General features: G+C 54.2%; 1 protein-coding gene across 1 annotated transcript in view; it reads right to left on the reverse strand.

Moving 5' to 3' along the window:
• Nucleotides 1-15,620, reverse strand: part of SH3BGRL (SH3 domain binding glutamate rich protein like) — a 33,479-nt gene that overhangs the window by 4,578 nt on the left and 13,281 nt on the right. Inside the window, exons 2-3 of the mRNA XM_083160387.1 lie at nt 1,915-2,100; nt 548-628 (exon numbers count right to left, since the gene is read on the reverse strand). Coding sequence (XP_083016513.1) covers nt 548-628; nt 1,915-2,100 — 267 coding nt within the window. The remainder of the gene's footprint in view (nt 1-547; nt 629-1,914; nt 2,101-15,620) is intronic.

A 15,620-nucleotide genomic window follows, 5' to 3' on the forward strand; every position in this document is an offset into this window, starting at 1 on the left:
ACTGCAATGTAGCCCTGAGCTAGGACACGCCCCTCCCACACCTAACTCTCTGCACAAGTTACTTCTGCCCCCTGCAGTGCAGCATGGTGTTACCCAGGTGCTCAGTTACTGGCTGCTTCTGTATGTAGCCCACACATGCTGGGCAGCTTTATTCTCACACTGCAATGTAGCTCTGAGCTAGGACACGCCCCCCTCCCACACCTAACTCTCTGCGCATGTTACATCTGCCCCCTGCAGTGCAGCATGGTGTTACCCAGGTGCTCAGTTACTGGCTGCTTCTGCATGTAGCCCACACATACTGGACAGCTTTATTCTCACACTGCAATGTAGCTCTGAGCTAGGACACGCCCCTCCCACATCTAACTCTCTGCACATGTTACATCTGACCCCTGCAGTGCAGCATGGTGTTACCCAGGTGCTCAGTTGCTACTTTGCTCCCACCTCGGATTCAGCCCCTTGCCCTGAGCACACTGTTAGTATCTGCAGACATCCCTAGTGACAGAGCTTTATCCATCTATGGCAGCGTGCAGCAATGTACAGCTCGTACCTTAGACCCAGGAGGAGGTGTGAGCCCTAGGAAGGTGAACACTCTGTTATTCTCTCTGGCTTCAAAGAAATCCTCATAATTCTGTGAAAAGAAACAGACATATTATTATGGGATGTGATGTCCCTCGTCCCCACGCTCCGGGCAGGTGGCATCAGGCAATGACTGGTCATTGGGAATAATTATAGGGTTCCAGTATAATCCCTAGGTCTCCCTCTTGTGGGGGAGCAGTAAATACAGACACCTGTAAGGAAAGACTTGGCACATATAAGTACCGGCAGCTGGCACACGTCCTATCTCACCCATGGGTAAATGTACAACCTGTGTACCTTGGAGGCGTTGCTACAGGCTTGGTATCTTTACCCGGATAATGGGTGCCACTGCCACAGTGCCCTAATCTTGTGTTGGCACAGTAAGAGCAGGCGATACAGGAGGAGGCCGCTCTGCCTCCGATTACACTGTGCCCAGACGGTCTGATTGGTGTGGATCAGAAGAGACAGACTGACTGTGTAATAACCTAGTGCCAGCCTGCGGTGTCTGATCCACAGTGGGTGCAGACCCTTGTTATGGTTTAGGAGCTGCCACTGAGCTGCTGATAAGAGGAGGGGTATCAGCGGTTTGAGGAGGGGAGGCAGCCGGGGTAATTGACACCGAAACCCCCATTATTATCTATCCTGGATCTTTTCCAGAGGATCATTCACAGCAGGGAATGGAAATATCTAGTCGGCCTGCTAACATACGCCGTAGTGTATGATGCTCGGTGCGCCACTGAGTATCAAAGAACTGGGTACACAGGCAAACGGAAGGGGGGGGGGGGGGTTTGTTGCCCGGAAACCCCCCTCCCCTTGGCAAGTGGTTCATATTTGGACAACAGCAGCAACAATGGTAGGTAGGTAGATAGATAGATACACACACACTGTATGAGAGCTACCACTACATCATCCAGTGCTAGTAACTTCTACCATGTTTGCTGTGTGTGCATCTGGGTCATCAATCAGTGCACTGGACCAGAGAGCAGCTGCCGGAAGGGAGAGACAGGAGCCTTACCATGAGGTGGGAGAATTTGAGCTTAGAAAGTGCAGCACTGGTTGTGTTATGTATTTATTATGGTATGTGTTTCCTTTTCCTGACCACCTATTATTATTATTTATATGTTTGCTAGAGACTATACTACAGACATACTGTATTGTATACAGTCTCCAGGGTATATCCAGGGTCGTTACTAGGTTCTTCTACCGCTCCCCCAGACCCCCGCACTTGCTCCAATGTTCTCCAGAGAGGGAGATTGGGGACAGATCTGGAAACCACTCCCCCCCCCCCCCCCTCCATAAATCCTGTGTTTGCCACGGGGCTGTACAAAGGCCTCTTACCCCAATGTATCGCTGGTCATTGAATATCAGCGGGGGCAGAGGATTGCCGCTAGAAGGCCGGCACTCTTCTGGGACGTTCTCCCTCATCCATTTCCGGTTCTCCTCATTGGCAGCGATATCCTTCTCCTCAAATTCGATCTTCATGGCTTCCAGGAGCCCCAGCACCGTCTGCTGCTGCTTTTTTATCTGCAATGAAGAGAAAAAAACTAAATTCACTCTGGATAACGGAAACCAAAAACCGCTCACAGACACCGCCCCCCAATAACCAGGAGCAAACAGAGGCACGGACTACAATCCCCACCATCCGGAGGAGCATACCGTCCATTAGGGAGTCAGAGTTACCAGCATATAACGTGCACACGTGGCTTCACGCTACATATATGGGGCTGTGCCCACTTGGCTTGTGTTCACATGCCAAGTGGGCACAGCCCCTCGCTGTACTGTGGTACACCTGCTGTCTCCGCACCCTGATTGAAAGTCATAGGTTAATGCTATACGTAGTAATCGCTGCAGATATAGTACCAGTTATCTGCGGTAATGTAGGCAGATGATGGGGGCAGAGGTCACTGGAGATAATTTATAGTCGCACAGGCTGGTTAGGTGCGTCAGGTGTCAGAGTCCCATCTCCTATCTCTGACACAATATCACCTGTATGCTGATGACACTCAGATCTACCCCCTCAGGAAGCCCTGGTGCTCGGTGTTGGATGGAGAGCCAGGAAAGCAGTTTACGGAGGGCGAGGCCGGCACAGAGACTGGGGAGGTATAGGAGACTGTGATGGTTGAAGTGGGGGAGAAATACGTTAGACAGAAGTTTACAGTAGTCCAGGATTGGATTCATCAGGACCTAGAGATAGTGTGCAGATGGCAGCGGAACAGACTTGATATTGGGAATGAAGGAGAGAGGGAGTAGGGCATGACTTAAAGGCACAGGATAAGACAGGAGAGGACGGCGGCAGAGATGACGACACAGGATAAGACAGGAGAGGATGGCGGCAGATGACGGCACAGGATAAGACAGGAGAGGATGGCGGCAGATGACAGCACAGGATAAGACAGGAGAGGACGGCGGCAGATGACGGCACAGGATAAGACAGGAGAGGATGGCGGCAGAGATGACGGCACAGGATAAGACAGGAGAGGACGGCGGCGGAGATGACGGCACAGGATAAGACAGAAGAGGACAGCGGCAGAGATGACGGCACAGGATAAGACAGGAGAGGACAGTGGCAGAGATGACGGCACAGGATAAGACAGGAGAGGATGGCGGCAGATGATGGCACAGGATAAGACAGGAGAGGACGGCGGCAGAGATGACGGCACAGGATAAGACAGGAGAGGATGGCGGCAGATGACGGCACAGGATAAGACAGGAGAGGATGGCGGCAGATGACAGCACAGGATAAGACAGGAGAGGACGGCAACAGATGACGGCACAGGATAAGACAGGAGAGGATGGCGGCAGAGATGACGGCACAGGATAAGACAGGAGAGGACTGCGGCGGAGATGACGGCACAGGATAAGACAGGAGAGGACAGCGGCAGAGATGACGGCACAGGATAAGACAGGAGAGGACAGCGGCAGAGATGACGGCATAGGATAAGACAGGAGAGGATGGAGGCAGAGATGAGGACATGGGAGGACGGCGGCGGAGATGACGACATGGGATAAGACAGAAGAGGATGGCGGCAGAGATGACGGCACAGGATAAGACAGGAGAGGACGGCGGCAGAGATGACGGCATAGGATAAGACCGGAGAGGATGGCGGCAGATGACAGCACAGGATAAGACAGGAGAGGACGGCGGCGGAGATGACGGCACAGGATAAGACAGGAGTGGATGGCGGCAGAGATGACGACATGGGAGGACGGCGGCGGAGATGACGACATGGAATAAGACAGGAGAGGACGGCGGCGGAGATGACGACACGGGATAAGACAGGAGAGGATGGTGGTGGAGATGACGGCACAGGATAAGACAGGAGAGGACGGTGGCGGAGATGACGACACGGGATAAGACAGGAGAGGACGGCGGTGGAGATGACGACATGGGATAAGACAGGAGAGGATGGCGGCGGAGATGACGACATGGGAGGATGGCGGCGGAGATGACGACATGGAATAAGACAGGAGAGGATGGCGGCGGAGATGATGACATGGGATAAGACAGGAGGGGACGGCGGCGGAGATGATGACATGGGATAAGACAGGAGAGGATGGCGGCAGAGATGACGACATGGGAGGACGGCGGCGGAGATGACGACATGGAATAAGACAGGAGAGGACGGCGGCGGAGATGACGGCACAGGATAAGACAGGAGAGGACGGCGGCGGAGATGACGACATGGGATAAGACAGGAGAGGACGGTGGCGGAGATGAGAACATGGGATAAGACAGGAGAGGACGGCGGCGGAGATGACGGCACAGGATAAGACAGGAAAGGATGGCGGCGGAGTTGACGGCACAGGATAAGACGGGAGAGGACGGCGGCGGAGATGACGGCACGGGATAAGACGGGAGAGGACGGCGGCGGAGATGACGACACGGGATAAGACAGGAGAGGACGGCGGCGGAGATGATGACATGGGATAAGACAGGAGAGGACGGTGGCGGAGATGAGAACATGGGATAAGACGGGAGAGGACGGCGGCGGAGATGACGGCACGGGATAAGACGGGAGAGGACGGTGGCAGAGATGACGGCACAGGATAAGACAGGAGAGGACGGCGGCGGAGTTGACGGCACAGGATAAGACAGGAAAGGATGGCGGCGGAGTTGACGGCACAGGATAAGACGGGAGAGGACGGCAGCGGAGATGACGACATGGGATAAGACAGGAGAGGACGGCGGCGGAGATGACGACATGGGATAAGACAGGAGAGGACGGTGGCAGAGATGACGACATGGGATAAGACAGGAGAGGATGGCGGCGGAGATGACGGCATGGGATAAGACAGGAGAGGACGGTGGCAGAGATGACGACATGGGATAAGACGGGAGAGGACATCGGCGGAGGTGACGGCACAGGATAAGACAGGAGAGGATGGCGGCGGAGATGACGGCACGGGATAACACAGGGGAGGGGAATTTCTGTTTGCTGCGTCCCGTGCGAGCGCTGTAGCCAGCCCTTGCACACGCACAAATGACGCCACAAAGCTGCTTAATGAGACTGCAGCGATAATTTGGTATGTAACAATTGTACGCCTGTGTGCGACTGAGTCCCAGGTTGCAGACCTAATGCTGCGGCGCTTGGCGCTTGTTCTACACCATATCCTTGGTGCGTCAACTGTGGTTCTGCATATAACAAACTATTCCTGTGCGGTTCCTCCAGGTGCAGCACCTGGCACAGAGCCTGCGGATAAGACGCAAATAGAAACCTTCAGGCGTCAGGGGGCACAGGGTGCACCCCATGTGTTCTACATGAACCCCCAGTGTCATTATACGCAGACCTCCAGGTGTCAGGGGGTACAGGCACCCCCAGTGTCCTTATACTCAGACCTCCAGGTGTTAGGGGGTACAGGGCACCCCAGTGTCATTATACTCAGACCTCCAGGCGTCAGGGGGTACAGGGCACCCCCAGTGTCATTATACTCAGACCTCCAGGCGTTAGGGGGTACAGGGCACCCCCAGTGTCATTATACGCAGACCTCCAGGCGTCAGGGGTTACAGGCACCCCCAGTGTCATTATACTCAGACCTCCAGGCGTCAGGGGGTACAGGCACCCCCAGTGTCCTTATACTCAGACCTCCAGGTGTCAGGGGGTACAGGGCACACTCCTGTGTCCTTATACTCAGACCTCCAGGTGTCAGGGGCTACAGGCACCCCCAGTGTCCTTATACGAAGACCTCCAGGTGTCACGGGGTACAGGCACCCCCAGTGTCATTATACGCAGACCTCCAAGTGTCAGGGGCTACAGGCACCCCCAGTGTCATTATACGCAGACCTCCAAGTGTCAGGGGCTACAGGCACCCCCAGTGTCATTATACGCAGACCTCCAGGCGTTAGGGGGTACAGGCACCCCCAGTGTCATTATACGCAGACCTCCAGGTGTCAGGGGGTACAGGGCACCCCCAGTGTCATTATACTCAGACCTCCAGGTGTCAGGGGGTACAGGCACCCCCAGTGTCCTGATACTCAGACCTCCAGGCGTCAGGGGGTACAGGGCACCCCCAGTGTCATTATACGCAGACCTCCATGTGTCAGGGGGTACAGGCACCCCCAGTGTCCTTATACTCAGACCTCCAGGCGTTAGGGGGTACAGGCACCCCCAGTGTCATTATACGCAGACCTCCAGGTGTCAGGGGGTACAGGCACCCCCAGTGTCATTATACTCAGACCTCCAGGAGTCAGGGGGTACAGGCACCCCCCAGTGTCATTATACGCAGACCTCCAGGTGTCAGGGGGTACAGGCACCCCGAGTGTCATTATACTCAGACCTCCAGGTGTCAGGGGGTACAGGCACCCCCAGTGTCCTTATACTCAGACCTCCAGGCGTTAGGGGGTACAGGCACCCCCAGTGTCATTATACTCAGACCTCCAGGTGTCAGGGGGTACAGGCACCCCCAGTGTCATTATACTCAGACCTCCAGGAGTCAGGGGGTACAGGCACCCCCCAGTGTCATTATACGCAGACCTCCAGGCATTAGGGGGTACAGGCACCCCCAGTGTCATTATACGCAGACCTCCAGGTGTCAGGGGGTACAGGCACCCCCAGTGTCATTATACGCAGACCTCCAGGCATTAGGGGGTACAGGCACCCCCAGTGTCATTATACGCAGACCTCCAGGTGTCAGGGGGTACAGGGCACCCCCAGTGTCATTATACGCAGACCTCCAGGTGTCAGGGTGTACGGGGCACACTCCTGTGTCCTTATACTCAGGCGTCAGGGGGTACAGGGCACACTCCTGTGTCTTACACTCAGACCTCCAGGTGTCAGGGGGTACAGGGCAGCCCCAGTGTCCTTACACTCAGACCTCCAGGCGTCCGGGGGTACAGGGCACACTCCTGTGTCCTTATACTCAGGCGTCAGGGTGTACAGGGCACACTCCTGTGTCCTTATACTCAGGCGTCAGGGTGTACAGGGCACACTCCTGTGTCCTTATACTCAGGCGTCAGGGTGTACAGGGCACACTCCTGTGTCCTTATACTCAGGCGTCAGGGGGTACAGGGCACACTGCTGTGTCCTTACACTCAGACCTCCAGGCGTCGGGGGGTACAGGGCACACTCCTGTGTCCTTATACCCAGGCGTCGGGGGGTACAGGGCACACTCCTGTGTCCTTATACTCAGGCGTCGGGGGGTACAGGGCACACTCCTGTGTCCTTATACTCAGGCGTCGGGGGGTACAGGGCACACTCCTGTGTTCTTATACTCAGGCGTCGGGGGGTACAGGGCACACTCCTGTGTCCTTATACTCAGGCGTCCGGGGGGTACAGGGCACACCCCCAGGACACACAGATGTAGCATGTCATCACCTGTTACGGGGTCTCCTGTATAAACACTAATGTAATACTTGTGTAACTCCGCAGCAGAAGTCACAATGGGAGCGGTGTAGGGAGGGGGGAGGGGTCATTCCTCCTTCTGCACATTTCCCTTATAGGGACAAGAACCCCCCTTCCCTCCTCCTCCTCTAATGCTGGCTCCAGGCAGACACAGAACCTCCATATAAGGAGATGTGACTGCTCTGCCCTGCAGCACAGCATGGAGCATATTGCAGCGCTGCAGAGCGCTCAGCCAGTCTCACAGCCTCAGTACTATGGATATGATGGGTAACAGCACAGTGCTGCATCTGTAAGCCCTGGTCCAGCGGCCTGCCCCCACCACTCACCCACTGTGCTCATAGTGCCCGCTCAGCAACGCCACACACCAGCGCCCGCTCAGCAACGCCACACACCAGCGCCCGCTCAGCAACGCCACACACCAGCGCCCACTCAGCAACGCCACACACCAGCGCCCACTCAGCAACGCCACACACCAGCGCCCACTCAGCAACGCCACACACCAGCGCCCACTCAGCAACGCCACACACCAGCGCCCACTCAGCAACGCCACACACCAGCGCCCACTCAGCAACGCCACACACCAGCGCCCACTCAGCAACGCCACACACCAGCGCCCACTCAGCAACGCCACACACCAGTGCCCACTCAGCAACGCCACACACCAGTGCCCACTCACACACCAGTGCCCACTCAGCAACACCAGCGCCCGCTCAGCAACGCCACACATTAACGGCCGCTCAGTAATGCCACACACCAGCACCCGCTCAGTAACCCCACACACCAACGCCCGCTCAGTAACCCCACACACCAACGCCCCCTCAGTAACCCCACACACCAGCGCCCGCCCAGAAACCCCACACACCAGCGCCCACCCAGAAACCCCACACACCAGCGCCCACCCAGAAACCCCACACACCAGCGCCCACCCAGAAACCCCACACACCAGCGCCCGCTCAGTAACCCCACACACCAACGCCCGCTCAGCAACCCCACACACCAGTGCCCGCTCAGCAACCCCACACACCAGTGCCCGCTCAGCAACCCCACACACCAACGGCCGCTCAGTAACCCCACACACCAGTGCACGCTCAGCAACCCCATACGCCAACACCTGCTCAGTAACCCCACACACCAGCTCCCACTCAGCAACCCCACACACCAGTGCCCGCTCAGCAACCCCACACACCAGCGCCCGCTCAGCAACCCCACACACCCGCGCCCGCTCAGCAACCCCACACACCCGCGCCCGCTCAGTAACGCCACACACCAGCGCCTGCCCAGTAACCCCACACACCAACGCCTGCTCAGCAACCCCACACACCAGTGCCCGCTCAGCAACCCCACACACCAGTGCCCGCTCAGCAACCCCACACACCAGCGCCCGCTCAGCAACCCCACACACCAGCGCCCGCTCAGTAACGCCACACACCAACACCTGCTCAGTAACCCCACACACCAGCGCCCGCTCAGCAACCCCATACACCAACACCTGCTCAGTAACCCCACACACCAGCGCCTGCTCAGTAACCCCACACACCAGTGCCCGCTCAGTAACCCGACACACCAGTGCCCGCTCAGCAACCCCATACACCAACACCTGCTCAGTAACCCCACACACCAACGCCTGCTCAGTAACCCCACACACCAGTGCCCGCTCAGTAACCCGACACACCAGTGCCCGCTCAGCAACCCCACACACCAGTGCACGCTCAGCAACCCCATACACCAACACCTGCTCAGTAACCCCACACACCAGCGCACCAGCTCCCACTCAGCAACCCCACACACCAGCGCCCGACACACCAGTGCCTGCTCAGCAACCCCACACACCAGTGCACGCTCAGCAACCCCATACACCAACACCTGCTCAGTAACCCCACACACCAGCGCCTGCTCAGTAACCCCATACACCAGCTCCCACTCAGCAACCCCACACACCAGCGCCCGCTCAGCAACCCCACACACCAGTGCCCGCTCAGCAACCCCACACACCAGCGCCCGCTCAGCAACCCCACACACCAGCGCCCGCTCAGCAACCCCACACACCAGCGCCCGCTCAGCAACCCCACACACCAGCGCCTGCTCAGCAACCCCATACACCAGCTCCCACTCAGCAACCCCATACACCAGCTCCCACTCAGCAATCCCACACACCAGCGCCCGCTCAGCAACACCACACACCAACGCCTGCCCAGTAACCCCACACACCAGTGCCCGCCCAGTAACCCCACACACCAGCGCCCGCCCAGTAACCCCACACACCAGCGCCCGCCCAGTAACCCCACACACCAACGCTCACCATGTGCTGATCCTGTGCGTCAGGGTACAGACATGGGGGCGAGCGGTGGCATCATAGCCCAATGACACAGTCACTAAGCCATCGGATGACTGGGGCGGTACACCTGTCAAACCGTAACGCAGGTGTCCTAAGGCGAGCTCTGGGAGGACAGAAACCTCCCGTGTAGCAGAACCTCCCATGGTGTAAGCACACACGGCCGGTACAGTGAAACTGCAAATGGCTCATTAAATCAGTTATGGTGTCTTTGATCGCTCGACCCCGTTACTTGGATAACTGTGGTACCCATGTGGTAACACCGCTAACAGCATGGACTCCCTACTCTCCTCTCCCACCATCTGCTGATCTTCTGTGTCCAGGTACAGAAGTGGGGCTGAGCGGTGGCTTCAGAGCCCAACGCCACAGTCACTAAGCCATCGGATGGTTACCTAGTGATGCCACCGCTAACAGCATGGCCTCCCTACTCTTCTCGCCCACCATCTGCTGATCCTCTGCATCAGGGTACAGACGTGGGGTCGAGCGGTGGCATCATAGCCCAACACCACAGTCGCAAAGCCATCAGATTGTTACCTAGTGGTGCCACCGCTAACAGCATGACCTCCCTACTCTTCTCGCCCACAATGTGCTGATGGTGGCATCACAGCCTAACATCACCCCGCAGCCCTTCACCAAGATGGAGGAGCAGCAGCTTCATCGGTTGCTCTTGTCTTTCACTTACGTAAAATAAATGGGAGCGACACAATGCACTGACCAAATGTGTGTGACATCTGTGTATCTGTGTGATGGCGTATGAATCTGTACAGGAGTGTAAAGGTTCAGCGATCGGGACTTTATCTGTACACACATATGTACATGCATACACACTGTGGTAGGGGAAGCAGAGTGCATGACTGCCAGCGTTCTGTAGACACATACAGTATATACACACACACACACACACACAAACACTGTGGTAGGGGAAGCACAGTGCATGACTCACAGCGTTCTGTACACCGATATACACACATACACACTATGGTAGGGGAAGCACAGTGCAGGACTCACAGCGTTCTGTACACACATATATACATACACACTATGGTAGGGGAAGCACAGTGCAGGACTCACAGCGTTCTGTACACACATACAGTATACACACACATACACACTATGGTAGGAGAAGCACAGTGCATGACTCACAGCATTCTGTACACCCACAGTGAGGGAAGCAGCAGCATCAGGAGCTGTAAGGTCTGTGCTGGTTTCCTTTCTGTAAATACTGTACCAGTCAGTATGGTTACAGTATAGATGAAAGACAATGTCTACGCAAACACCGAAAAAAAGGGTCGACATACCTTAGGGCTGAGAAATACACCCGGCATACAGAGGCAGTACTGTGCATGTATACATACACACCACAACTACACAGGTGCTGAGCATTACACCTGGCATACAGAGGCAGTACTGTGCATTTATACATACACACCGTAACTAGACAGATGCTGAGCATTACACTTGGCATACAGAGGCAGTACTGTGCATTTATACATACACACCGTAACTAGACAGATGCTGAGCATTACACTTGGCATACAGAGGCAGTACTGTGCATTTATACATACACACCGTAACTAAACATGCTGAGAACTACACCGAGCATACAGAGGCAGTACTGCGCAAGTATACATACACACAGTAACTAAACATGCTGAGAACTACACCGAGCATACAGAGGCAGTACTGCGCAAGTATACATACACACAGTAACTAAACATGCTGAGAACTACACCCGGCATACAGAGGCAGTACTGCGCATGTATGCATACACACGGTAACTAGACATATGCTGAGCATTACACCCGGCATACAGAGGCAGTACTGTGCATTTATACATACACACCATTGCTAGACAGGTGCTGAGAACTGCACCCGGCATACAGAGGCAGTACTGCGCAAGTATACATACACACCGTAACGAAACATGTTGAGAACTACACCCGGCATACAGAGGCAGTACTGCGCATGTATGCATACACACGGTAACTAAACATGCTGAGAACTACACCCGGCATACAGAGGCAGTACTGCGCATGTATGCATACACACGGTAACTAGACATATGCTGAGCATTACACCCGGCATACAGAGGCAGTACTGTGCATTTATACATACACACCATTGCTAGACAGGTGCTGAGAACTACACCCAGCATACAGAGGCAGTACTGCGCAAGTATACATACACACCGTAACGAAACATGCTGAGAACTACACCCGGCATACAGAGGCAGTACTGCGCATGTATGCATACACACGGTAACTAGACATATGCTGAGCATTACACCCGGCATACAGAGGCAGTACTGTGCATTTATACATACACACCATTGCTAGACAGGTGCTGAGAACTGCACCCGGCATACAGAGGCAGTACTGCGCAAGTATACATACACACCGTAACGAAACATGTTGAGAACTACACCCGGCATACAGAGGCAGTACTGCGCATGTATGCATACACACGGTAACTAAACATGCTGAGAACTACACCCGGCATACAGAGGCAGTACTGCGCATGTATGCATACACACGGTAACTAGACATATGCTGAGCATTACACCCGGCATACAGAGGCAGTACTGTGCATTTATACATACACACCATTGCTAGACAGGTGCTGAGAACTACACCCAGCATACAGAGGCAGTACTGCGCAAGTATACATACACACCGTAACGAAACATGCTGAGAACTACACCCGGCATACAGAGTAGGGAAGCCAATCCCGGGGCATTTTTTCAATCCCGGAATTCGGGATTGAAAAATGCCCAATCCCGTGATTCCCGGGATCCCGGGATTGGCTTCCCTAATATAAAAAACATGCCTCGGCCGCCCCGCATATGTACTTACTGCGTGGTGCGGCCGGGAACCGGGTGGGTGGGCGAGCAGAGGAGATGGAGCCGGGTGGGAGGACGAGCTGTGTTGATGATGGGGAGCGGGCTGGTCTGCTGCTGGGCGGGTGGGCGCCGGCGGTCTGGTCTGTGGCTGGGCGGGTGTTCGTGCCCGGGGTCAGTCACAGCTCACAGACAACATGGAGAAATCCTATGCGGCCTGCGCAGCGTGACCTCTGACGTCGGCACGCTGCGCAGAGCCGCGCTGCCCGGGACGGGAGAAGCCGGGCAGCTGCTGAGCACCCGCTCAGACGCTGCCCGGCATTAGACTGCGCATGCGCAGTCTAATCCCGAAAACCCGGGATTGGAAACTCCAATCCCGGGATTGAAATCCCAGCGTTTTGGGGGCCAAATCCCGGGATCCCGCCGATCCCGAGATTGGCCACCCTAATACAGAGGCAGTACTGCGCATGTATACATACACACCGTAACTAGACAGATGCTGAGAATTACACCCGGCATACAGAGGTAGTACTGCGCATGTATACATACACACCATAACTAGACAGATGCTGAGAATTACACCCGGCATACAGAGGCAGTACTGCATATGTATTCATACACACCATAACTAGACAGGTGCTGACCATAACACCCAGCATACAGAGGCAGTACTGCACATGTATACATACACACCGTAACTAAACATGATAAGAACTACACCCGGCATACAGAGGCAGTACTGCGCATGTATACATACACACCATTACTAAACAGGTGCTGAGAACTACACCCGGCATACAGAGGCAGTACTGCGCATGTATACATACACACCATTGCTAGACAGGTGCTGAGAACTACACCCAGCATACAGAGGCAGTACTGCGCAAGTATACATACACACCGTAACTAAACATGCTGAGAACTACACCCGGCATACAGAGGCAGTACTGCGCATGTATACATACACACCGTAACTAAACAGATGCTGAGAATTAAACCCGGCATACAGAGGCAGTACTGTGTATGTATACATACACACCGTAACTAATCAGATGCTGAGAATTAAACCCGGCATACAGAGGCAGTACTGTGTATGTATACATACACACCGTAACTAATCAGATGCTGAGAATTATACCCGGCATACAGAGGTAGTACTGCGTATGTATACATACACACCATAACTAGACAGGTGCTGACCATAACACCCAGCATACAGAGGCAGTACTGCACATGTATACATACACACCATAACGAAATAGGTGCTGAGAATTGCACCCGGCATACAGAGGTAGTACTGCGCATGTATACATACACACCATAACTAGACAGATGCTGAGAATTACACCCGGCATACAGAGGTAGTACTGCGCATGTATACATACACACCGTAACTAGACAGGTGCTGAGAACTACACCCGGCATACAGAGGTAGTACTGCGCATGTATACACACCATAACTACACAGATGCTGAGAATTTCACCCGGCATACAGAGGCAGTACTGCGCATGTATACATACACACCGTAACTAGACAGATGCTGAGAACTACACCCGGCATACAGAGGCAGTACTGCACATGTATACATACACACCATAACTAGACAGATGCTGAGATGTACACCCGGCATACAGAGGCAGTACTGCACATGTATACACACCGCAACTACACAGATGCTGAGAATTTCACCCGGCATACAGAGGCAGTACTGCACATGTATACATACACACCATAACTAGACAGATGCTGAGATGTACACCCGGCATACAGAGGTAGTACTGCGCATGTATACACACCATAACTACACAGATGCTGAGAATTTCACCCGGCATACAGAGGCAGTACTGCGCATGTATACATACACACCGTAACTAGACAGATGCTGAGAACTACACCCGGCATACAGAGGTAGTACTGCGCATGTATACACACCATAACTACACAGATGCTGAGAACTACACCCGGCATACAGAGGTAGTACTGCGCATGTATACATACACACCATAACTAGACAGATGCTGAGAATTACACCCGGCATACAGAGGTAGTACTGCACATGTATACATACACACCATAACTAAACAGATGCTGAGAATTTCACCCGGCATACAGAGGCAGTACTGCGCATGTATACATACACACCGTAACTAGACAGGTGCTGAGAATTACACCCGGCATACAGAGGCAATACTGCGCATGTATACATACACACCGTAACTAGACAGGTGCTGAGAACTACACCCGGCATACAGAGGTAGTACTGCGCATGTATACACACCGTAACTAGACAGGTGCTGAGAATTACACCCGGCATACAGAGGCAATACTGCGCATGTATACATACACACCGTAACTAGACAGGTGCTGAGAACTACACCCGGCATACAGAGGTAGTACTGCGCATGTATACACACCGCAACTACACAGATGCTGAGAATTTCACCCGGCATACAGAGGCAGTACTGCGCATGTATACATACACACCGTAACTACACAGATGCTGAGAATTACACCCGGCATACAGAGGCAATACTGCGCATGTATACATACACACCATAACTAGACAGATGCTGAGATGTACACCCGGCATACAGAGGCAGTACTGCACATGTATACATACACACCATAACTAAACAGATGCTGAGAATTACACCCGGCATACAGAGGTAGTACTGCGCATGTATACACACCGTAACTAGACAGGTGCTGAGAATTACACCCGGCATACAGAGGCAATACTGCGCATGTATACATACACACCATAACTAGACAGATGCTGAGAACTACACCCGGCATACAGAGGCAGTACTGCGCATGTATACATACACACCGTAATTACACAGGTGCTGACCATAACACCCAGCATACAGAGGTAGTACTGCGCATGTATACATACACACCGTAATTACACAGGCGCTGACCATAACACCCAGCATACAGAGGCAGTACTGCGCATGTATACATACACACCATAACTAGACAGATACTGAGCATTACACCCAGCATACAGAGGCAGTACTGCGCATGTATACATAC

The sequence above is a fragment of the Crinia signifera genome, chromosome 9 (assembly GCF_055691185.1).
Source record: "Crinia signifera chromosome 9, ASM5569118v1, whole genome shotgun sequence".
Taxonomy (NCBI): Eukaryota; Metazoa; Chordata; class Amphibia; order Anura; family Myobatrachidae; genus Crinia; species Crinia signifera.